We start from the raw sequence: 23,501 nt of genomic DNA, 5'->3' as shown, positions 1-23,501 counted from the left end.
CTTTTATTTTTCATTTAATAGTAGATATTGGAGAGCTTTTCATATGGATATATATAGATCCAACTCATTCTGTTTACCTGTGCTATAGTATCCTCTACAATAGATGGACTATAATTTATTTAACCGTTCTGTAGTGATAGATATTGGGATTTTTCATTATTTAAAAAAAGCTACGTGAGTTGAAAGTATAAGCATTGACAGTTGTAATAGATACTGCCAAAAAGCTTTGCATCAAGGCTGTGCAAATTTATATTCACACCAGCAGTGGATTAGGTCAGCCATTTCTCCATGGTGCCGCCAGACGCGATCTTATAAAACTTAAACATTTGATTGATGGGTGAAGGTTTTTTTTCTTTTTTTTTTTGTCTTTATTTGATTGCTGGTGAGATCGATCATCTTTTCATAAATGTGTTGAGCAAACCTATTTTCTCTTTTCTGAATTTCTTAAACATGCTTTTTTGCTCATCTTCTGTTGGATTATGTCTTTTACTTACTGTTCTTTTTAGGAGTTCTTTACGTATCTTCTGGATATAAATTATGTGTCTGCTATATATTTGAAATACTTGTCACTTAAATCATGCCACTTGGCTGGATTTTCTTACTATGGCTAATAGTTTGTGAGTTGACTCCCTTGAGTTTTCTGAACGTTGTATCATTCACAAATCTTGATGGTTATATCCTTGCCAATGTAGTGTTTGCTTATTTTTCTTATTAAATGGCATTGCACAGTCTCTCCAGATAGATGCTGAGTAGCAAGATGACAGCAGGCTTTCTTGTTGGATCTTGATTGTAATGCTGTAACCACCTCCTCCTTCTCCTCCTCCTCATTCTTCAGTTAAGCATGTGGAGGTATATGAGTTACATTCCATGCCACTTACCGTTTTCAGTGGGTAGTTCTCACGGATGCATCTTGTATTTCATAGCCTTCTCTTGGATTTACTTCCTCTTTTTACTGCACTATCTCCTTTCAGGTATTCTTTCAGATAGGAACTGGGATAGTAGCTGAACAAAACTTGCATTTCTAAGAATGTCTACATTTTGCCTTCTCATTTGAATGCAAATTTGCCTGTGTTCGTCATCATGTTCCCAACTATCTTTAAAAATATTCCTGGTGGCCCTGGCTGGGTGGCTCAGTTGATTAGAGTGTCATCCCGACATGGCAAGTTTGTGGGTTTGAGCCCTGGTCAGGGTACATATGAGAATCAATCAATGAATGTATAAATAAGTGGAACAAATCGATGTTTCTCTCTCGCTCTTTTTTCCTGCCTCTCTCGCTCGCAAATCAATAAATAAAAATAAAAATAAGATATTTTTCATGGCCTTCCTGAATTTGTTTTTGTTGGTGAGAAGCCTGAGGTAAATTTGTGGGTAAACGGATTTTTTTCTCTTCTTGAAGCTTTATGTTTTAAAATAGTTATTGTTTTTGAAGTCACACACAATGTTTGTAGGTGCAGTTTTGTAGTTTGTCATGCCTGTATGTGCTGGACTCTTTCTTTTTATTTCTTCAAGTGTTTCTTTGTGTTTTCTCCTTTCAGAACTTACGTTAGACGCTGGAACCATGTCTCGACTTGCTCTACCTATTCTTATTTCTTGGGCGTTGCTGGGTTCTGGAGCTATTCCTCTGTTCTAACCTAACAAACTGTTCATCCATTTTCTCTTCTTCAGCTGTTTCCATTCTTCCGGTCAGCTCTTCTGTGGAGGGTTTCTGGTTTTTTAGAAACAATCTTTTGCATGTGAGTAACCAGCTGTGCTAGCACTGTTTACTGAAGGACTGTTTTTTCCTCCATTGAATTGTCCTGGCAGCCTTATCAAAAATCAGTTGATCATAAACATATGGGTTTATATCTGGACTCTCAGTTCTGTGCCACTGATATATATGCCTGTCCTTCTGCCTGTAACACATAGTCTTGATTAGTCCACACTTGTAGTAAGTTTGAAATCAGGAAGTGGGAGTCCATCAATTTTGTTCTTTTTTTGCAAGTTTGTTTTAGCTATTCTGCATTCCTTCTATTTCCATATGAATTTTAGAATCAGCTTGTCAACTTCTGCATAAAAGCCACCAGGGATTTTAATAGGGATTGTGCTGAACCTAATATTAGTCTTCCAATCCATGAACATAGGATGTCTTTCCATTTATTTAGGTCTTCTTTAATTTCTTTCAATGGTGTTTTAAAGTTTTCAATGTATAAGTCTTCTACTTATTTTGTTAGATTTGTTCTTAAGTATTTTATTCTCCTTGATGCTATTGTGACTTGAATTATTTTCTTAATTTTATTTCTGGGTTGTTAATTGTAAGTATAGAAATACAAATGATTTTTAATATTGATTTTGTATCCTGAAACCTTGCTGAACTCACTTATTCATTTTTTTGGAGGGGTTCATTAGAATTTCCTATATATAAGATCCCGTCATCTCCAAATAAAGTAGTTTTACTTCTTCCTTTTCAATCTGGGTGCCTTTTATTTTCTTTACTTACCTAATTTCCCTGGCTAGATCATTTGGTATAATCTTGAGTAGAATGGGGAAAACCAACATCTTGTCTTATTTCTGATTTTAGGGGAAATGTTTTTAATCTTTTACCATTAAATGCTCTGTTAGCTATGGGCTTTTGTAGGTGTCTTCTATGTGGTTGAGGAAGTTACCCCTTATTATGAGTTTGTTGACTGCTTATTTTTTCAACCCTCACCTGAGGATATACTTATTGATTAGAGAGAGAGAGAGAGAGAGAAACATTGCTTGGCTGCCTCCTGTATATGCCCCGATTGGGGATCGAACCTGAAACCTAGGTACACGCCCTGACTGGAGATCAAACCCGTAACATTTTAGTGTACGTAACGATGCTCCAACCAACTGAGCTATCTGACCAGGGCTATTGAGTGCTTTTATCATGAAAGGGTGTTGGATTTTGCCAAATGCTTTTTCTGCAGCTGTTGAGATGATCATGTGGTTTTTGTCTTTTATTTTATTAATATGACATATTGCACTGATTGATTTTGATATGTTGAACAACCTTTCATTCCTGGGATAAATTCCACTTGCTCTTTGCCATGTCACTAATCTTCTATGCTCAGGGTTTACATATCTTTTCCAGAATGATTTATACTAACGGACTAAGCTGTCACTTACGGGACTATTTACAATCAGGGCTCTTCTTGTTTTTGAAACAGTGTCATCAAGGCCACATTGTCATTGAGAGAAAGGAAGCAGTCACTGCCTCGGTGTCCCTGATCATTTCCTCTAACCTCTGCTTTCCAGAGAGCTATTTTTCCTGCTATTCACCCCGGACTCTAGTTTATGCCCTTGTATCTAGATATGTGGTTCTCAAAGAGTGGTCTCTGGACGGATAGCATGAGCATCACTTAGAAACTTGTCAGAAATGTACATTTTGGAGCCCCACCACAGACTTACTGAATTGAGTCTCTGTGAGTAAGGCTCTGAATCGGTGTCTTACCTAGGCCTTTGGGTGACTCTGGTGCTTGCTCAAATTTGACAGTCATTAATTCTTATGACACTAAGTTGGTTAAGGGAATCCACAGATCCATGTCCTGGTACTCCCTTCAGTCATTGAGTTTGATATCTTCCTTCCACATTGTTGGTTTCCTTTGATATTTAGCAATATTTGGATGTGTACTCCACTTTATATTTGCAGTTTCTTCTTAGTCCGTCTCTGAGTGATGTGACAGGCCTGTTCACTGCAACCTGCTGCCCTCTAATTATCAGGGAGGGTAGAAAATGCTTCTGGGTGAATTGGGCCATTAGCTTCTGGTTTATTCCCCTTGGGTAGCTTCAGCCTTCCAGGGTGTCCTGTCCCTCAAACATTCATCCCTTCTCATTCCTGGAGACAAATGCCTCTGCCTGGCACAAGCAAGGGTTGGGGGAAGGACAGTACCCTACCTGGCTCCTCTACCGTGGAAGCCCAGACAGTTGCAAAAACTTCCTTTGCCCCTGTGTTTCCCCCTATGAGTCAGCTTTTCCTCCCGAGCTGTCCACTCGTTTGGCCACAGATGTTTCTCTGTAGAATTGAGTCTATGGTTTCCTCTCTCCTGGGTTGGCTTTATGGGCACTTGACCTTGGCACTCACATAGTGTTCTGTGCTTCGCAGGGTCTCGCACTTGTGCTTATGCTCTGCCATCTTAAATGTTTATAATAATTTTCAACAAGGGCTCCTTATTTTCATTTTTTTATGGACCCTGCAAATTATGTAACCAGCCCTACCTCCCTCTGTCATATCTCTCTGCCTTCTGTCTTTTGGGGATGCCTTACAATTTCTGGTCTGCTAAAGACATCCCTCTTTATTTTATGATACTACTAAAGATTAATTCATGGAACATAGGTAATGCCATTTTCTAGGGATTTGGGGCAGGAGAAAAAGGCTGGATCATGTTGCCAGTTTACCATCTTTATCCGATCCTACTGGAATGCTTCTAGAATATAAATCTAGTCATATTGTTCTGCTGTGGCATTGACGACTAGGTCTTGATCGCCCACAGAATGAAGTATCAGTCCCCAGCCTGGCATGGAATGCTATCACAATGGTTCTGTCTTCTAATAATCATAAGTGCCTGGGGACAGTGGTTCACCATCACTGCAAGAATCAAACTCTCCTGGAATGGTTACCATGAGGGACATTATCTAGGGTCTGTCTGATCATTGCTAAATCCGGTGGTCCCAAGGCTATCTCTGATTCTGGTATTCATGACTTCCGGCCCATACCTCTCCTCCTCTTCCTTCACCCTGTGTTCCAGCCAAATGCCCAGGGGCTGCTTGCTGACCCTCAGGCCCACTTGAGCTATTCTGTTCCCTGCCTTCCCTCTGCTTTTCTCCTGATTTCATCTCTAGCTCAGGCAATCCTATGCACATCCTCCCTGATACCATAGCCTCCTCCAGACCAGCTCCTTCATGCCCAGCCCTGTTTCCTTGGCCTGTCCGCACAGCGGTGACCCATCTGCTTACAGTTGTCTTTCTGGGGGTGTGCTTCGCCTCGCTGAACCTGGAGTGTGAGGGCTCACGGTGCATCCATGCATTCTCTCCCTTGCTTATGCATTCAGTGCGCACACACTGCTACTTACTCTGTGTCAGTCGATGTTGGGGACACATCGATGACTCAGAAATACACTCAGAATTGACTGACTCCCAGACTCAGGGGTGGGGCAGATACAGGCCAGTGAGCAAACTGTTCTAACAAGGGAGGAAACAAAGGACAGAGGGATCAAAGAGAACATGGAGCTTGAGCTGAGGCAGGAGTTAAAGAGGCCTTTTGGGTCTCTGGACGGACATTCCCATGAGGGTACAACAGGCAGAGGGAGCAGCAGGTGCAGGGATGGAGAGGGAGACACAAGAAGGCAGGGGAGTTTGGGAAACTGCATAGAGTTCGTCCTGACTGAGGTTGGGGTGGAAGGTGTTGGGCTGGGGGATGGTGAGAGGGGTGGGGAGTCAGGGAGAAGAGGGAGAGTGGGAGGCGAAGGCAGAGGAGATGGGTTCTCCTCAGGAGCACCCCTAGGGATCCACGGAATAGTGTAAGGAGGGTAGTGACAGGCCTTTTTTTTTTTTTTTTTTAATAAGACTTATTTTTAGAGAGAGGGGAGTGGGGAGAAAGAGAGAAATATCCATTGGCTGTCTCTCGCATGCCTCCAACCGGGGACCTGGCCCGCAACCCAGGCATGTGCCCTGGCTGGGAATTGAACTGTTGACTTTTCATTTTGCGGGACAATGCCCATCCCACTGAGCCACAGCTGTCAGAGTCAAGCCATTTTCTAGAAAGATCATTCTGAAAGCCAGTGTAGAGATCATAGCAGGGGCCAGGGAATGAGTGTAGAGGGGGTTGTGATGGGCCGGATGAGGGGTAATGAGAGTGAACTTTGACCCTGCAACCCAGCAGAGGCTCAGGGTTTGGGGAAACTGAGCAGGGAGGAGTGTGTGGGTCTTTCCTTGTCAGCCTTACACCATGAACTGACCTACCAGGCTGGGCCGGAGCCTGGTTGGGGTCCCCTAAGGCCTGCAAACCATGGGGTTCAACTACTTCCATCCTGCCAGGCACTTTCTGGAGTTTCAGGAGGACCCCCAGTTTCTTCTTCCTGGAGAAGACACCCAGCCCTCCCGTTGGAGGCCAGAAGATGCCCCTGCTTCAGGTGTTTGGTGGAAGTGCTTCTGAGCGCAGCTATGCCTTTTGCTCCCCTTGCTCTTGGGTAGCTTGGTTTGTTGGCAGGGGACTGGGAAGAGGAAACATAAAACCGCTCAGGAAACCACTTAGAGGAGACGCTGCGGCTCCGAGGCTCAGGGCTGCTGGAGTTTGGGACAGGCAGGGTTAGCGGGCTGAGCCTGGGGCAGGCAACCAGGGTCCTGCCCCAGTTCCTGGCCCTCCCTGGGCAGCTTAGCTTCTGCATGTGAAGACAGCTCCAGCTGAGACGAGGCTGTGGGGCCCAGGGGCCCTGGAAAGTTCCAGGCCAAGTGGGGTCTCATTTAGGCAGTGGCTGAGCCAGTTGCGCATTTGGTTAATCATCCTCGCCATGGGAGCCTGCTAATCAGAAAGCAGGTTCGTAGCTGACTCCTCCGCTCACTGGCTCACTCACTGGCTGGTCGCTGGAGGGAAGCAGGGGCTGGCGCTAGCGCTGGGCAGGGAGGCAGCTTCCTGCCGTGCAGGCTCCACACTCACCTTGTCAGCCAGCAAGCTCCTTCCTGCCCAGTTGGTGGCCTTGTCAGCCCCCTGCCATCTGGATGCCTGGCTCAGACTACAGCAGCAGAGGCTGAGCTCAAGGGAGCACGGGCCAGCCACAACCTCAGGGCACTTCTCGCGGGTACCCCTTGCAAGCACCCCCTTCCCCACACCCCTGCTCCCCACTCCTCAGCTACTGACTTGTGTCAGCCTTCATCTGCCTCCATCTGCCTCCATGACTGCCTAGTTCAGGAAGCATTGCCTGGGCCATTCCAGGAGGCCCTTGCTCTAGAAGGCTCTGCACCCCCCACCAAATAGGGGCAGAGGTGAGCTCATTGGAGGAGCCCTCTGCAGAGCTAGGGTGTCAAAGGGACTAGATCTAAACTTTGGGTAAGTGACTTTACCCTCTGAGCCTCTGTTTCCTTATCTGTGAAGGGGGCCTCTTCTGCACAGGAGTGGAATCACAACTACCTAACATGGGAAGCAGGGGCCACAGTAGAGCTCCTGCTGCCCAGGGACTGCCTGGCCTGCTCACTCAGCGGAGCCCACGCTCCTGGCTGCTCCGGCCTCCTTTTCTAACATCCCCCCTTCTGTCCATGTGAACACCCATGTGGATACCCATGTGGATCGTGCACACTGACTTCCAGTGACACTCCCTCCTGGCTCCTTCCTCAGGGAACTGGGATCCTTGGAGACGCTACAGATACGTATACGCTTTTTAGGGAAATTCAAAATTGCTCAGGAAGCTGGGGAGGCCTGAGCTGGTATCTGTAGATTCTTCAAAAGAGATGGGCTTATCAGGCAGGATGATTTTATTTATTTTTAGAGGGAGGGGAGGGAAGGGAGAAAGAGAGGGAGAGGACCATTGATCGGTTGCCTCTCTTGTGTGTCCTGATAGGTGACCAAACCCGTAATCTGGTGACCTTTTGCTTTGTAGGACGATGCCCAACCCACTGAGCCTCACCAGTCAGGGCTCAAAGCGGGCTTTTAGGCTGGAGGCGTGGCCTCTGCATTGCTTACCTATGCCCCAGATCCCAGGCTGGTGGCTTTGGTGGCATCCCCCAGGCCCAGAACACCTCGCCCTCAGAAGCAGGAAAGGCAGCACTGGGGGGCCTGTCAGTGTGGCAGAGTGCAACCTGCCCTTCAACAGATGTGACCATTCAAGGCCCAAAACACACAGTGCATAGAGGCAAGGCCAGGACTCCTGACGCCAAGGGGCTCCTTCTGGCTGCAGACCCTCGAGCGGCTCTGCCGGAGCTGCTGGCTGGCGGAGCTCCCAGTGGGCGGGGGCTGGAGGCTGGGGCCTCCACTCCTCAGATTCCAGCCTCACTGTGGACACAGGAGCTTTCTAGCTCCTAGAGGTTTGGTCTTAGGTCCCTTTCTGAGGTTTCCAGTCAGGTGGGCTCCAGGAGGGCATTTGAGAGGGAAGGGAACTGGCCTTTGCTGAACCTGACCCTGTGCTGGCCCTAAGGACCCAGAGCTGACTTCTGAGGACAGAGGTCCTTCACACTGAGGTTTCTGGGGAAGAATGGAAACCCCGTGGAAGAGGTGGCCCCAAGGTACAGTGAGTTTGAAAGAGAAAAGCGGAAGGAAGAACAGGTTCAGGTGTGCAGGCTGTGCTGTGAGTGCAGACCGGAAACAGTGATTTGGCTGGTGCAGGGTGAGCGGGAGGCAGTGGGGAAGATGTGGGCAGGGGCCACTCATGCAGGGGCTTGCCTGTCAGGCCCAGAATTTGAGGATGGGACTCCACTGGAGTGCTAAGTGTAGGAAGATTAATCTGGTGAAGCCAGAGGCAGAGAAATTTGCAGACCAAAGCAAATGCCAGGGAGGTGAGTGTATCTGTTGATAATAGCACTTAACTTCAGAAGACACACCTCATGGAAAGCGATCTGGCAGTAACATCAGGAGCCTTCAAGGTTCCTGTCCTTTGCCCCAGAATTCTTTTTCTGTGGGTGTATTTTAAGGAAATCAGAAAATACAGAAAGAGCTCCAACCACAAAGATGTTCATTGCATAATTACAAGGGCGTAATTTAGAAACTTGCTACCCATGGATCATTTCAAAGTCGCAGCCCTGAATGGTGTGGCTCAGTGGTTTGGGTGTTGTCCTGCAGACCAAAGGGTTCGATTCCTGATCAGGGCACAGGCCTGGATTACAGGCCAGTCCCTGGTTGGCGCACATGTGAGAGGCAGCCAATTGATGTTTCTCTTCCTCTCTTTTTCCCTCCCTTCTCCTTGCTCTAAAAACAAGTAAATAAAAATTTAAAAAAATTTTAAAGTCAACTATGATATAGCCATTCAATAGCAGATTATATATCCATTGGAATGATGTTTTAAAGGTTTTGTAACTTTACTGGGGAACTATTTATGCTTCAACTTGAAGTGCAAAAATGTATTTTGTGATTCTTCATTGTTTGTGATGACTTCCATGAGTCAGCCATTGATCTATTTTTTGGAAATACGGACGTAAGTGACATAGTTCTTGCCTGCAAAGAGCTGATATGGAAAAAGACTGGAAGGAATGACATCAAATGTGATCAGTGGTTTTCTGTCAGCGATGGGATTGTAAGGGACCTTTTCCTTATTAATGTTTGTTAGTGTTTTCCAAAATTTCAATACAAAGCTTGTATTACTTTATAATTATGTGGGAGGGAAAGCTCCTCATTAAAAGGAAGATGCTAATCTGATAGTCCAAGGAGACAGGATGGAGCTCTATTTGGGTAGCATGCCTCTGTGTAATGGGGTGTGTGTGTATGTTTCATTCATTTATTCATTCAACAAATATGGAGAAGCACTGTTCTAGGCCCGGGACACCCCTGTGACCAACACAGAAATACCTTCCCTTGTGTCTCTATCTTGTGAAGAGGGAGGGGGTGTTGAGGAGATAAGGAGGCAGACTCCACAGCACTCTGTGACTGATCAAATGTGGGGGCAAAAGAGGGGGAAGGGTGTGCCCTGGCCTGTATGGCTCAGCTGGTTGGAGTGCCGTCCTATAACTGAAGGGTTGCAGATTTGATTCCAGGTCAGGGCACGTACCTAGATTTTGGGTTTGATCCTCCATCCAGATGATCCCAGTACTGGTATTTACAAGAGGCACCCAACTGATGTTTCTCTCTCACATCGATGTTTTTCTCTCTCTCCTTTCCTCTCTCTGTTTCTCTCTCTAAAAGCAATGAAAAAAAAAAAAAAGAGGGTTAAAAAAAGAAAGAGAAGCAAAAGCTAAGTGTGGCAGGGGTAGGGCAGGGTATGAGTGGATGGGAAAAACATCTGCCCACCCCAAGCTTGGGGAGTGGGGCCCCTGAATAGAGGGACCTCCTAGTGTCTGGCCAACAGTGATGGAGGTGTCTGCTCACATTTCTTTCCTTTTCTGCAGGTGAAGAGAGCGTGCCGTGTACGTCCAGCATCCTCCAGGAAAAGCAGAGTGAGTTAAACCTGCTCCCGCTGCCAGGGGTCTTTTCTTCCCCTTGGATGGACCCCAGCCCCATGGGCCTGGGGCGTCTCTGTCCACTCAGAGCCCAGGGAGTGGTAGGACCTTCACCACTGGGCCTATAGGCAGGATCGGAGGGCCTGGGCCACTCACTGCCCCATGAGCTGAGCCCTGCAGTCCCAAGTGCCCACACACTGGGAGTCTCTGCAGCAGAGCCAGAGCGAGGGCCTGAGGCTGGTGGCTGGAGGCTGAGCCCTGCAGAGCGGATGGGACCATGGAGCCTTTGTGTGGTTGGCATGTGGGCGGAGAGAGAGGAGGGCAGGGATGGAGAGCAAGCCTTCCTGAGCCTTTGATACCGTCTCCTTCGGGGGACCCAGCTACCAGGCGCCACAGACGGTGACATGCTGACTGAGGTCAGAGGCCCTTCGTTCAAGGGGTATGCCAGGGTATGAGCCTTGCACGCCACCACTCAGAGGCCGGGCCTGCAGACCTGGGGCCTCCCAAGGCCTTGCCATCCTTCATGACAGACAGATTTCTCCAGGTTTCCTTCTGCCCGTGTTTTCTCAGGGTGCCTAGCACCGGATTTGATCCAGGAAAGACTTGGTAAAGATGTCAGTTTGTGGACACAGTAAACTCAGGACATGGTTCCTGGAGGTTTGGGGTGAACTGGTGGGCACCTAGTCAGATAGATGCCTTTGTTTGGGGCAGTACCGAGAGCGTGGGAAGAACTCTGAGACGCGCTGCTGCTGCTGACCAACATCTAACGTCCTGGTTACCAGGAGACGCCTTTTGGCGCTTAGGTAGAATGAATAGGAAACTAAGGCAGGGAGGAGGAAAGTCCTTGAAATTCTATGTATCTTTTTCATTATGTGGGAAAGAAAGCCTTTGAAACCACTTTCATTCCAAGGCCTGAAAGGCCAGAAAGGGCTCACAGAGCCCAAAGGAAGAAGCCCCTTAACACCCTTGGGTATTCATGTGCCCCCCTTCAAGCTGGCACCACCTTTATCTGTCAATCAATGTGTAACTTCTTCACTCCCATCCCACCAACCATTAAGTCCTCAGAACAAAGGACTCACACTCTTCGCTCTCTGGCTGCAGGGTCTCAGGTCACCCAGGTGCCTGCCGCCCCGGCCTTTGGCCACCCCTACTTCTGCCACCCTTACCCTGCTTTGCCCTGAGCCTGTGCCCCCACACCCCCCCAACCTCAGCAAGGCCCGTTCTCTCCCATGAAAACATGCCACCAATAAACCCTGCTCGCATGCTAACAGATTTGCTGATCTGTAATTCTTTACAGCGTCGGCAGGAAGAACCAGGTCTCTCCCGTTAGCCGCATGAAGCTGGGAGAGGAGTCTGTGTGAGTGTTTGGGAGGAGAATTGTACACTCAGAACGTCCCTCTCTCTCCTGTTTTGATCTGTGCAACGTCGTAGCTCTGGGGCTGTAGGGGGAGAAAAACAGTTTCCCTTCTACCCCGCTAAGTTCTTCCAGCTGGACTCATAATGGAATGGACACAAAACAGATTAAAAAGGAAAACTGGCCCAATTTATTGCACATGTACTCACAGGGGTTCCCTGAGAATCTGGGACCCCAGGACGCCTTGGGCAGTTGAGACTTCCATGCTATTTTGGACTAAGGAGAGGGAGGCAGGGGTCCGGGACTTCCAAGGGGAGGTAGGCAATTCACAGGCAGGTGAGAATGAGCAAACATGTAGTCAACACATGGCTGAATTCTTGCTGGACCCCCCAGGACAATGGGACCTTGGGACTTTGCTAGGTTCCCCCTGTCTGCCACACTGAGCTCCTACTATGCGGAGGTGATAGCTCCCTTTCCTGAGGCAGGTTTTCTATCTAAATTCCTCTAGGCAGGTAAGGGGGAGGAGGTAAAAGGCTCTTTCTGAGCTTTTGTTTCTTAAAAATAACCAGCTTAAAATAATCAAAATCCCAAAAGGCATATTTTGGGGTGGCAAATTCTGCTGTTCCTCGGGGGGCTCAGCCCACTCTGCCTACCCGCCCCCCCCCCGCCCCCCCCCAGGTGCAAGGCTTGCTGGAGGCCTTCCTCCAAGCTCTGCCCCTCAGGCGCAGGGGATGCACCTGCAGTGCCGGCTTCCCAGGGCCTGGCTGCAGCTCTGAGCACTAGTGCAGGCCTGACAAGCTTCCTCCGTGCCTACGGTCCAGTGGTGATTCAAGACAAAGCCCCCAGGGCCTGGAAGGCAGGAGTGTCTGGGTCAGGGGTACCTCCAAGGTGCAGGCCACAAGCGCACTGTGTCCTCACAGAATGTAAAGGACTGAGCGCAGCAAGGTGGGGGGAGCTGTGTTAAAATGTACATAACCCTGGGATTTTAATTCATAGAGGTGACTGAGTGACGCATTGGAGAGATCAATGCCATTGAAGAAATGTATTATTTACAGTCCCCAAGTTGAGGGGACACTCCCCGCCATGCAGGGCCACCGGGGAAGCATGAGGTTTGGTTTGATCAGGAGATTTGGGGAAAGTGGGGAAAGCCAGAACCTTTATTGTTTTCTCCGAGGGAAAGGAAGGTAGGGCAGAGGAAACTGCTTAGGACAGGCTCGTTTGAATAACTTCTGAGGCTCTGGGTGTGGTGGTCTCCAGTTTTCTGATCCCTGGCCCTGGGGTGACTTAGGACCCCCTGTGAGAGTTAGATAAAGGAGGTGGATTGGCTGGTTTGCACATGAAAGGTGAAGTCCAAGTCTATTGTCTCTAGGAAACAGCACGCCCTGGGAAGCGCAGGCCCCGCTTGGCCAGCTAGGTGCCCCCAAGATGGCAAAGCAACATCAAATAAACAACACGATTAATAAGGGATGTCAGGAATGTGGGAGAGGAGAAGAGCCCAGGTCATTCCTCTGGGTCTCTGGGCCATGCAGCTTCAAAGTGAAAAGCACAGCCGCCGACCCCCACGGTGTGGGACCCTCAGAGCCCTGTTTGCCTCAGACGCGATTGCATTGACCAGATGTTTGGTGTCTTCTGGAGCTGGCTGAGAAAAGAAAAAGCGTGTTTAAGGAGAGGCAAACTGCCTGCATTTTTTTCACCATGGTTACGGATTTTAGTTAGAATTATGTTGCTTAAGGATATTCTTATTTAGTCAAGAGTAACAGTAAGTGAGCGGAAGAATCTGGAGCTGCAGTGGTCATTGAAGTTGGTGATTCCCAGTACAGACCCACTTCCACGGTGAAAAACAGCAGCACTGTTACATGTTTTTCTATAATGTTGAATGCACTCAGTTGGGAGGGCTGCTTTTGTGCCACTGTTCGTCCTGTCTACACGTCTGTGCATTCAAATACTTTTCCTTTTATGAAATGATGGTGGCAATCTATGGTGATTTGTTTATTTTTAGTGCGAAATTGGTAAAATAAAATTCTGCGACGCCATGATAAAAACAGAATAACAGCAATGCTTGATGGTTATAATGTGATTTACCATTTACAATCATGTCCCTGTATATTATCATAATATTCCCACTTGGTTTTCAAAACCTCACGAAAAACAAGGTGGGAGTTAGTACAAAGTGCCCTGGACCGGGAGTCAGAAAATGCTGGGACCGACTCCAGTTCTGTAGCATCTGAGCACCCCTCCATCCGAGCCCGCCTGGGGAGGTTTGCCCGGGTCGCGGTGTTCTCCAGCTCTTCATCCAGAATGGCGGCACCTTCTTACACACCAGACTTCCTGGCGGGCTGGGGGGCAGACCCTCTCCATCCTTTCAAACCGCCTGGCACCGTGCCAAAATGGCTGCCCCTTTCTGTTTAAATCCACTGCGGCCGTGGCGCAGTGGGTAGCTGACCAGCCACCGCCGAGACCTCGCGCAGGCCGCGTGAGCTCTGCCCCACCACGCTGTGGTCAAAGTTCCTCCCAGCTCCCTGATGCCAGGCTGTGGCCGCAACTATGCATAACTAAGAAATTAGCTACCAGCCACAGGTATGCAAAGTTACCCCCAAAGCAGCACTATCCCCCAAACCACCGGCTGTGGGGAAATTGGGGGTCCCACTCTGTAACGCTTTGACGGTATTGGGTTTGGGGGCGAGGCCCATTTCCTTCATTTACTTGTTGTGCCACTTTTGGGTATGTTACCCAATGTCTCTGAGCCTCAGTTTCCTCAGCTGTGGAAAGATGACCATCAGGCTACTTCCTAGCTTTGCTGAGGGGACAGAAATAATTATGTGGGTGCCAAGGTCTGCACTGCTCACAGAGAAGCAGTGAGTGGTCTCCCTTGTTACTGGCTTTGGGATGAGACCGGGCAACTGGAACAGCTGGCTCAGGTGTGGGAGACGCATCTCATCACCTCCCGGAGCTCAGTCTTTCCTATGCTCTGCTGCTCCTGTGGCCGTCTCAGGTGTCACTGTCAGAGATTTTCCTCATGAGCCTGAGTCCCCAGGGAGCCCTTCTGAGCTGGCCCCAGGAGCTGTGAGTGCAGGGAAGGAGGCCTTCCCGGGGCCATCTGCAGCGGCCTTGGGCAGGGGCATCTCCTAGAAGCCTCCCTCCGTTGTGCCTGCCAGGCAGTCCCAGCTTTCATCTCGCAGTCGCTTATGCTTTCTGTTTGAAAATAGACTTGAGAAAGTCTGGGGAGCTATCGTGTGTGTGTGTGTGTGTGTGTGTGTGGTGGGGGGGGCTGGGTACGGGGCAAAGGGGAGAGCGGGCCTGGTGGGGTGGGCAGGATACCGGGGTCCCTGCCACTGACTTGCTGCGCAGCGTCAGCTCCTGCCTGTGGCCCACTCCTGTCTTGCCTGCACTTGGAGTCCCTTATAGCTGCTCTGGTTTTGGGTGCTGCCTCCCTGTCTCCTGGTTTCCTTGGTCTGCATGGCTTTCTGTTCAGCCCTGTTCATGCTGCTCCACAGCGCAGCCAACATTTACAGAGCGCTTCCAGCACACTGCCACAATGTTGGGTACTGTCACAATGCTGGGTGCTGCCACAATGCTGGGTGCTGCCACCATACTGGGTGCTGCCACAATGCTGGGTGCTGCCACAATGCTGGGCGCTGCCACAATACTGGGTGCTGCCACAATTCTGGGCGCTGCCACAGTGCTGGGGGCTGCCACGGTGCTGGGCGCTGCCAGGGTGTTGGGCGCTGCCACGGTGCTGGGCGCTGCCATGGTGCTGGGGGCAGACACTCGAGGAACTCAGGACCTCTGCTCCTCGAACCCATTTCTGTTCCCCCATCCATTCTAGTTTGTGTGTGGTACCCTTTTCCAGAAACTCAAACTAGAAATGTGGGGTCCTACTCGACTTCTCTATCTCTGTCACCTTCCAGAGCCAGATCAGACCCCTGAGAGTATGCACTGCCCCTCCAACAGAGCTCTCAGTGCCTCCACCCCTGTCTGTCCCCTGTCCCTCCTTTAGCTGAGTCCACCACCCAGAGGGGTCCTGTCCTGGCCTTGCTGCCTCCAGTCTCTCCCACTCTAGTCCTTCCTCCAGAGTGTCAGAGAGACCTTTGCAGGAGTCACATTGGTCCCTGTGGTCTCCTGTGATCGCTGTCCAGTAGAGGAGGAGCCTGAGCCCCCTGGTCACTATCCCACGGCGCTCCCCCTTGCTCCCCACACCGGCTCCTAGCAGGACCATGGAGACTCTAAGCACCGTTTCCTCATAAGCTACTTGGGAAGCTTGAGCATTCCATCCATCCCTGTAGGGGAGACCCACCCAGGCCCCATGGCAGCACATTATAGGAAGGACTTGGGGTCCCAGAACGATTCCTTGGGACACAGCATGGTCAGCCTCTGCTCTCTCTGCTCCATTCACCACTGCCTGGATGGGAACCAGCACCCCCAAACCTTCCCCACCCCTCCCCCCATCCCCGCCGCTGGTTCCTGCCCCCATCGCCAAGGAGCCCACCCAAGGGTGGAGCTGCGGGCTCAGTGGTGCAGTAACTCCCCTTCCTCTCCCCACCAGGCCCCTCTCCAGGGAGGAGCATGACTGTCCCAGGAGACGCGGGCTGCCTCCTCCCTCCCTTCCCATCGCACAGCTCCTCCGTGCACAGGTCTCTGATCTCCATGCTGACCTGGGGGCCGGGAAGGGCTGCAGCCATTGCAAGCAAGTCAGGACGAGAAAACGAAGGCTCGGAGTAAACAAGCTTCCAGGGAAGGTGCTCAAGCCCGGTCTCTTCCCTCCTCCATCTCCAGCGCTTGGTTCCATGCTGGTCTGAGCTCCCATTTTCCTGCAGTTTCTCCCTTCCACGGTCACCCAGGTACCTGGGGAGGTGCCCCTTGGTCCCCTGCGTCCTGCAGGTGCCCCCTCAAGAGCCAGCTCCACTCCACCCCCAAATACCTTGGGGGCCAGGATGTGCACAGGGAAGTAAGGATTGAAGGGGCTGCTTCTGTTGCATCCCCACCTGACGGGGGAGATTCCAGGAGAGGAGGACTTACTATTGGCCCTCTGGGTCGGGCCCAGCTGGTGTGGAGGACGTGACCTGACACATGTGACCCATACTCGTGCATGTCAATGGCTTTCCCAGGGCCAGGGCCTGGCATCAGAGGCAGGGTGGCTGGAAGTAGCAGGCGTGGGGAGGGTCTGTCCGTGGCCAAGCCTGCGCATTAGAGTGGGGTGCTTAGTGGGACTCTGAACTCTCTCTTGTCTCCAGACCAAGGCCTGGCAATGGTCGAGACTGAGCCCCAATGGTTCCAGACGGATCCTGGATCCTCATCCCCACCGAGCTGCTACGCCAGTCACCAGTGGAGCCCTGACGTGTCCCAGGCTGTGTCCCGACTCCAGCCCCTGGTCCTGGACCAAGCTCTGCTCCTTCAGCAAATTAACCATTAGATAAACATGTGTGGCTGTTCCAAAGAAACAGGAGGAAGCTGGGGGCACTTAGCATCATCTATCCCATTGTAGGGATGGGATTTGACCTCAGGTCCCACTGCCTGGGGCCAATGACCAGAGCTCTGAGTGTCTAGCCACCAACAGGCTTCCCCTCCTGCATACCCTCAGCCCCTCACCCCCTAGCAACCCCCACAGGCATGGTGCATGAAGCCCCCAGCCCACAGCTGGCCTCTCCACTCCCCTGCCTGGTAACTGGTGTCTTTTCCCGGCCTGTGTGGGTAGCTTGCTGAGCACAGCTGCAGACGAGCTATATTTAGCTGGCTTTAATGAGCTCAGGATGGCAGACATCCGCCTTGGGAGCACTTTTCTTGCATGTGTGTGCATATGTCTATGCTTGGCATGGCCCATCCTAGTGTGTATGCGCGTGTGTGCCCGTGCACTTGTGCATGTGCGTTGGCGTGTATGTCAATGCCTTGGTGCATTAATTTACACGAAGGTACGTGTGTGTCTGTGTGAGTCTACCTGTGTAGTGTCTCTGCTTTCTGGGGACATGTACAGCTGCTGACACTAACAGGTTTGCAGAATGGAACACATTATTTGTTCATGTATCCATTTGTTTGAAAAGTGTTTAATGAGCATCTTTCATATGCCAGCACCTTGACAGTCTCTGGAATAAAATGGAGCAGAAGGAGCTTTGTAGATAGACCGGCCTGTGGTGACCTGGCAGGGAGGGAGCCTCACTCTCCCCAGTTCTCTCTGGTGCCTTCCCCTGGCCAAGCCCAGCCCGTAACAAGGGAGTCTCCACCTCAGGCCCTCGCTGGGTTGGGAGGGTGGAAGTGGATCTGGAGAGGCAAAAGGAGATTGTCCTGCACAGCCCACTGACTTACCTGTGAAAGAGCAAGCTTTTCCTTCATTTTTCTAGACACCAATTTATAATTATCACTCTGCCTACCCATGCAGCTGTGCTGGTGAAATCCCTGTCTGTGATTCCAAGGGCTTCTCAGAGCCCCCAGGTGTCTTCCCCAACACCCTGGTCAGGGAATGGTGAGTGAGTGAGCTCATGCATGGGCATGCCCACTCATGCATGGGTGTGTATGTTCATGCATGGGTGTTTGTGCTCATGCACAGGTGTGCATGCCCATGCATGGGTGTGCGTGCTCATGCATGGGTGTGCGTGCTTATGCACGGGTGTGCATGCCCATGCATGGGTGTGCGTGCTTATGCATGGGTGTTTGTGCTCATGCATGGGTGTGCATGCCCATGCATGGGTGTGCATGCTTATGCATGGGTGTGCCCTCATGAGCACCGAGTGTCTGGGCCCCAGTCTGGTGGTCCCTTCTGCCCTGGTCTGCAGCTCCTGGGCGAGAGGGTAGCCTGGCCATCATCCTGGAGTTGTGAGAGCACCCCAAGTTGGGAGCAGGAGGACGCCCCTCTGTCTTCCTATCAGCCTGGGGTGGCGGTGGGGATTTCTTTTTAGCCTGAGAGAACCTCTGTTTCCTCAAATCCTTTTTTTTCTGGGAATAAAGGTGCTTTTGGAAATGAAAACCGAGGAACTCTGCCACAAACCTCCCCAGAGGCCAAGAAGCCAGAGCCAGGAGAAAATAGAAATTGATATCTCAGGGGAAAAAATCACCCTGCTACATTCACATGGACAAAATGCTGATTTTTAACCTGTCTTTTGAGTAGGTAACATACATGTATGGTATAAAGTTCTCAAGGAACAAAAGGTGATGACTATGCCCTCTTGTCCTGTCCTATAGCCCAACCAGCCCCTCTCCCTGGAAGCAAAGGTTATGACGAGTTTCTTATAGACCATTCCAGAAATATTCTCTGCGTACATGAGCATGTCCATAAATATTCATTTATCTATATTTTTATATATACCCCACACAGATGGGAGCATACAGTGCGTTCCACTCTGCACCTTGCTTTCCTCTGATAATAAAATATTGGGGTCACCCTACACCTCAATACATTTAGAGGCGGATGGCTTCGCAGCCATGTGACATGCTTCAGTGCAACATAATTTGTTTCACCAGTTCCCTGTTGGTGAGCATGTAGGTTTGCTTTCTGTCTTTTGTTTATATTATAAATAGTGTGGCAATGGTTAGCAGTGTACATAGGCCATTACGCACATGGACTTGGACCTGCTGGGTCAAGGGCATTTGGCATTTTGAATGACCTTGTCAACTTGCCCTCCATAGAGGTTGGACTGGTTGTTACTCCCACCCACAATGAATGAGGAGGGGTTGTTTTCCCACACCCCGGGCAGCATGGGTTTGGTAATTGCTAGCGTGAAAGGTGAAAAAAGGTGTTTTAGAATCATTTCACACCTGCAGGTCTCGTCAGGGCCCTGGGGATGAATTCTGCTGGGCGTGGAGGCTGGAACCCACGTAGACCACCGTATCCTCATGCTCGGACCCAGAGACTCTCTGTCTGCCCGACTCGTGAAAGGGAACGTAGGCCAACCCTCATTCTGCGGGGTGTGGAGAGGGCGTCCAAGGTCACCCTCTGACCAGGGCATTCATTTCTCACAATGTGACTCTTTCCGTGGTTGCTCTCCTCCAGTGTGTGTGTCCATCTCCGTGTGTGTTTACCTGGGACCCCTGCTTGCTGCTGAATGAGGCTCTAGATCTTCCCAGATCTTCCCAGGTATATCTATCTCTCTCATCCCACATCACAGGATGTGGGTTTACGCCAGGACCTGTGCTTCCACCTGCTCACAGAGGATCAGATACTTCTGTTGCTACTTCTCAGGACATGCCCCATGGTCTCCAGTTGGGCCCAGCTCTGCTCAGTTCAGCCCGGGGGGACTAATGGAGGTGGGGGCCCCTGCAGGGGCTGGTAGGGTGGAGGGTGAAGTTGAGTGGTCCGTTTCAGCTGGAGGGCACCCCCGCACCCACCCCTCCTGGGTCCTGGCGGCAGGTGGCAGGAGAGAATGAGGACAGCCATGCTGGGTGACTGCTTAGGGTGCTGAGTGTGTGGGTGATGACCTTGGCTTTTGTCTCAAGAGCAGTATGGCACATCGGTAATTAGGAGGGATGATCACGATTTGTGCCTTTCCAAGGTGGTGATTAAGCAAAAAATAGTCTCCATTCTTTAGCTGCCAGAAGGAGCCATGGTGAGCTGGGTGGGCCACTGGTGCTGGTGCCAGGACTGGCAGTGGCGCTGGAAGCAGGCCCCGTGGTAGCTGGCCAGCCTCAAAGTTTGTCACAAAATGTCATTGCAAAACAGCTATGGGCTCTCCCGTCCCATATCTGAGCACGGCGGGGACCAGCCTGAATAGGGCCATGCGGGCAGAAATGAACAGGAAGTGGGCCCCGGCACGTGGCTCCCCCCCCGCCCCAGGACCCCTATATGCAGAGCCACAAAGCCCGGGCCCAGCTGTTCTAGAATTTCCAGAGGTTCCCGATACGCCTTCCCTGGAGATTTCTAAGAGACGTGCTTCCCAAGGATGATGTTCTCCTAAACCCCATTTCTCCTGGGGGACTGGCAGCACAGAGCTGCCTCACAGTCTGCGAGCCCTGGATCTTCACTTGCAATAAGTTTTCATAAAAATGCCACCCGAAGCCCTGACAGCTGATACACCTTGCTCTCAGGAAGCCCACAGTCTGACGGGGAAACAGACAAGTCACTTCACAGCAGTAAGCCAGACCCCGCACAGCATGCTGTGGGGTGACCGTCTCTGCTGAAGTAGATCTGAGAAGGCTTTCCGGAGGTGGTGACAGCTGAGCAGGGTTTTGAAGGACAGGTGGGAGTTTGCAGGTCTGCAGGTCTGCAAGGGGAGGCAGGGCTCACCAGGCAGAGGGCTCAGGATGAGCAAGGGCGTGGAGGAGTGGAAGAGTTATGTCTTGAGGGTAAGTCAGAGCCAGTGGCTTCAGTTGTTGCAGTGGAAATGCCTGGTTCTTGGAAGAGCCCTTGTGGGCAAGGTGCAGGCGGGGGTGCTGCTCAGCTGCCTTTCTGCTTGTCTATGAAGGCTTCTGCTAAGCCTGGAGACATACTGTTCAGTGGGGCAACTCTGGTCCTGTTAGATAACCCTCTGGGGGCCAGAACCTAGATCTGGTAGGCTAGGTCTCCCCTCTTCCCTTTCCCAGAGTGAAGACTCTCTGGCTTTTGTTCATTGAAAGGAAGCAAGGCCCCACCCCAAATAGCACAGGAGGCCAGACCCTGCCCTTTGCTAGGGAAGGAGTGAGCGATGCTGAGGACCACCCTGCTAGTTTCCCAGCCCCACCGAGCCAGGAACGCCCTCAGCATCATTTACAGCCAGGATATGGCACTTGTCCACTGATTTGATGTTCAGAGCATCGCGTGGGCCCCAGGGAAGCTGGCCACAGGCAGATCAAGGATGTGGGGGCTCCTCGGTCTGTGTAATCAGTGAGGGTGCAGGATGCGGCCCCCACCTAACGTGCCCGGGAGATGGCAGGACCCACATGTCTTCCCTGCGACTTATTTATAACCTTGCTATGGTAATTTGTGGCAATCACAGTATTTAATCCTATAATCATACTGCAAGCAGGCTCCCCGGTGCAAGTAGGCACCCAGCCCAGCGAGGCTGGGGAGCCTGCCAGGGCTCAGGGGATGACTTGGGGACAGGGCAGGAGAGTGTGGAGGCGGCAGTAACCCTGTCAGCCTCTGGCCAAATCTTATCGTCCGTGGCCCTGTGCCCCTTGCTGCACCCTGGATGATGATGATGGTGATACTTATATAGTATTTACTATGTTGCAGGTCCCATTCTAAGCCCTTTCTATATATGAATTCATTTATTCTCATCATCATTTCAAGAGGTAGCTACTATTATTATTCCCATAGTCCAGATGAGAAAACAGAGGGGCAGGTCACACAGGTGATAAGCGTCAAGATTTGAGCTCAGGCATTCTGGCTCCACTGGGTCCCTCCCAGCCCCAGAAGTCAGGGGCCTCTCAGGCTCCAGACCCACGAACGCAGCCCTGCCAGCTCAGGGTTTCTCTCTGTCCACCAGCCCTGCAGCCGCGCATGCAAAGCCACACTTGGCCTCCCTCCTGGGCACTCTCTTTCCTGCTGGCCACCTGGTCTCCCATGGCAGACCTGGACATCCATCTACTGGATGTCACATCAATTTGTGCTCCAGTTTCTTCTGCAGACTGAGGATTTTTGTGTCCAGCTCCTGGGGAAGCTTTGGAGGTCAGGTGGATAGGGGAGCACTCTGTCAAGCATTGTCTCCTGTTGCGTGTGGGGCACTCTTTCCTAGGTTCATGTGCCAGCTCACCCAGTCTTCTCAGTTGTGTTGCCTGGGGCAAGTGACTCAGGTTGTTCAAGCCTCAGTTTTCTCATCTGTAAAATGGGACCAATAACAAGAGGACCAAAGCTCAGAGGTTACTTGTGGGGACCAGCTGAGATAATACCTGTGCAGCACATAGTGCCTGGGACGCACGTACTCAGTAAAACAGAGCCACCTACTGTTGTCATTGATTTTGATCTTGTCTGTAGGTTAGGGCCCAGGTCTCTTCCAGCCATGTCCAGGGCAAGCTCTGTAGGAAGTCAGAAATAAGGCAGGAGAGTCTGGGCCACTGGAAAGAGCATTAGGAAGTTCTAGGCAGAGCCAGGCCTCACAACAAGTTTTTCCTCTTCCTCCTCCAAGCCAGAATCTTCCATCATTTAGGAAATGATTTCCTGTCTGTGTGGGAAACAGCTCCGAGCTCATAAAACAGCTACCCTTAGACCAGGGTTGTGTCTGTGAGGATAGTGTTTTAGAAATGCACTTCCCTGCTGAGGAAAGCTTCTCATTTGGGATTCCTTGCAGATGCACCGTCCATCGGGGCTGGCAGTGGCTGGGGGGGTCAGGGGGATGCTAACACAGACACTTGTTGGCCAGAGCTCCTACCCACACCTACTGCAGGGTTGCCTGCAAAACCCTGTGGAAGAACCCTCCCCAAATGTGCTGCCTAGCAGGGTGCAGCAGGCTGCTGACCCTTGCCTGGAACTGGCTGCTTTAAGAGATGAATTCCCTGTCACTGCAGGCAAACAGGTGGTTCACAGGCTAGCTGTGAGGTTCAGCCACACAGAGAGAGTTGTGTCCTACTCACGAGCAGAAAGGAGAAGAGACAAGGTCAGGTTGACGGAAGAAAGGATTCCTCACTTTCTCGTGGTGGCAGCATCACTGGGCAGGCAGAGAGGGGGCCATTGGATGTCTCTGAGGTCTCTCTCCACCCGAGAGTGCAGAGCCGCCTTGTGTCACCTGGTCCAAGTGTAAGTCCTGAGCTGTTGCCTGAGCCGAGGTTCCCCGCTGCTACCCTGGCTGCCAGGTCACAGAGAGGAAGCATCTGGCCCACATGTCTTTTGTGGTGGGAGAAGACTCATCATCTTGGATGATGGAACAGGTATTAGGTCAGGGGTCAAACACACTTTTCTTTAAAGGGCCAGATAGTAAATATTTTAGGCTTTGTGGACTATAAAGTCTCTGTGGCACACAAGCAGCCACAGATAATGCGTAAATGAACGGGCATGGCTGTGTTCCAATAAAACTTTATTTACAGACACAGGCAGTGGGCCAGATTCAGTTCATGACTGTAGTGTCTGTGATGGAGGAGAGATGTGAGCTCGGGGAGGGTTGGGTGCCAAGAAGCACTTCCTGGGGGTGGAGGCGTGGAGCCCAGGAAGCTGAGAGAAGCAAGTAGAGCATTTCTG

General features: G+C 50.9%; 1 protein-coding gene across 2 annotated transcripts in view; it reads left to right on the top strand.

Moving 5' to 3' along the window:
• Positions 1-23,501, top strand: part of LOC149997796 (membrane-associated phosphatidylinositol transfer protein 3) — an 80,015-nt gene that overhangs the window by 30,347 nt on the left and 26,167 nt on the right. For both annotated transcript variants that reach the window (XM_090257629.1, XM_090257628.1), the window contains one exon: positions 10,024-10,071. In XM_090257629.1, the coding sequence (XP_090113755.1) occupies positions 10,024-10,071 (48 nt within the window). The remainder of the gene's footprint in view (positions 1-10,023; positions 10,072-23,501) is intronic.

The sequence above is a fragment of the Furipterus horrens genome, unplaced genomic scaffold, assembly GCF_987537825.1.
Source record: "Furipterus horrens unplaced genomic scaffold, mFurHor1.1.pri manual_scaffold_11, whole genome shotgun sequence".
Lineage (NCBI taxonomy): Eukaryota > Metazoa > Chordata > Mammalia > Chiroptera > Furipteridae > Furipterus > Furipterus horrens.
The sequence above is the reverse complement of the archived record's forward strand: the minus strand, read 5'-3'. Positions and strand labels throughout refer to the sequence as shown.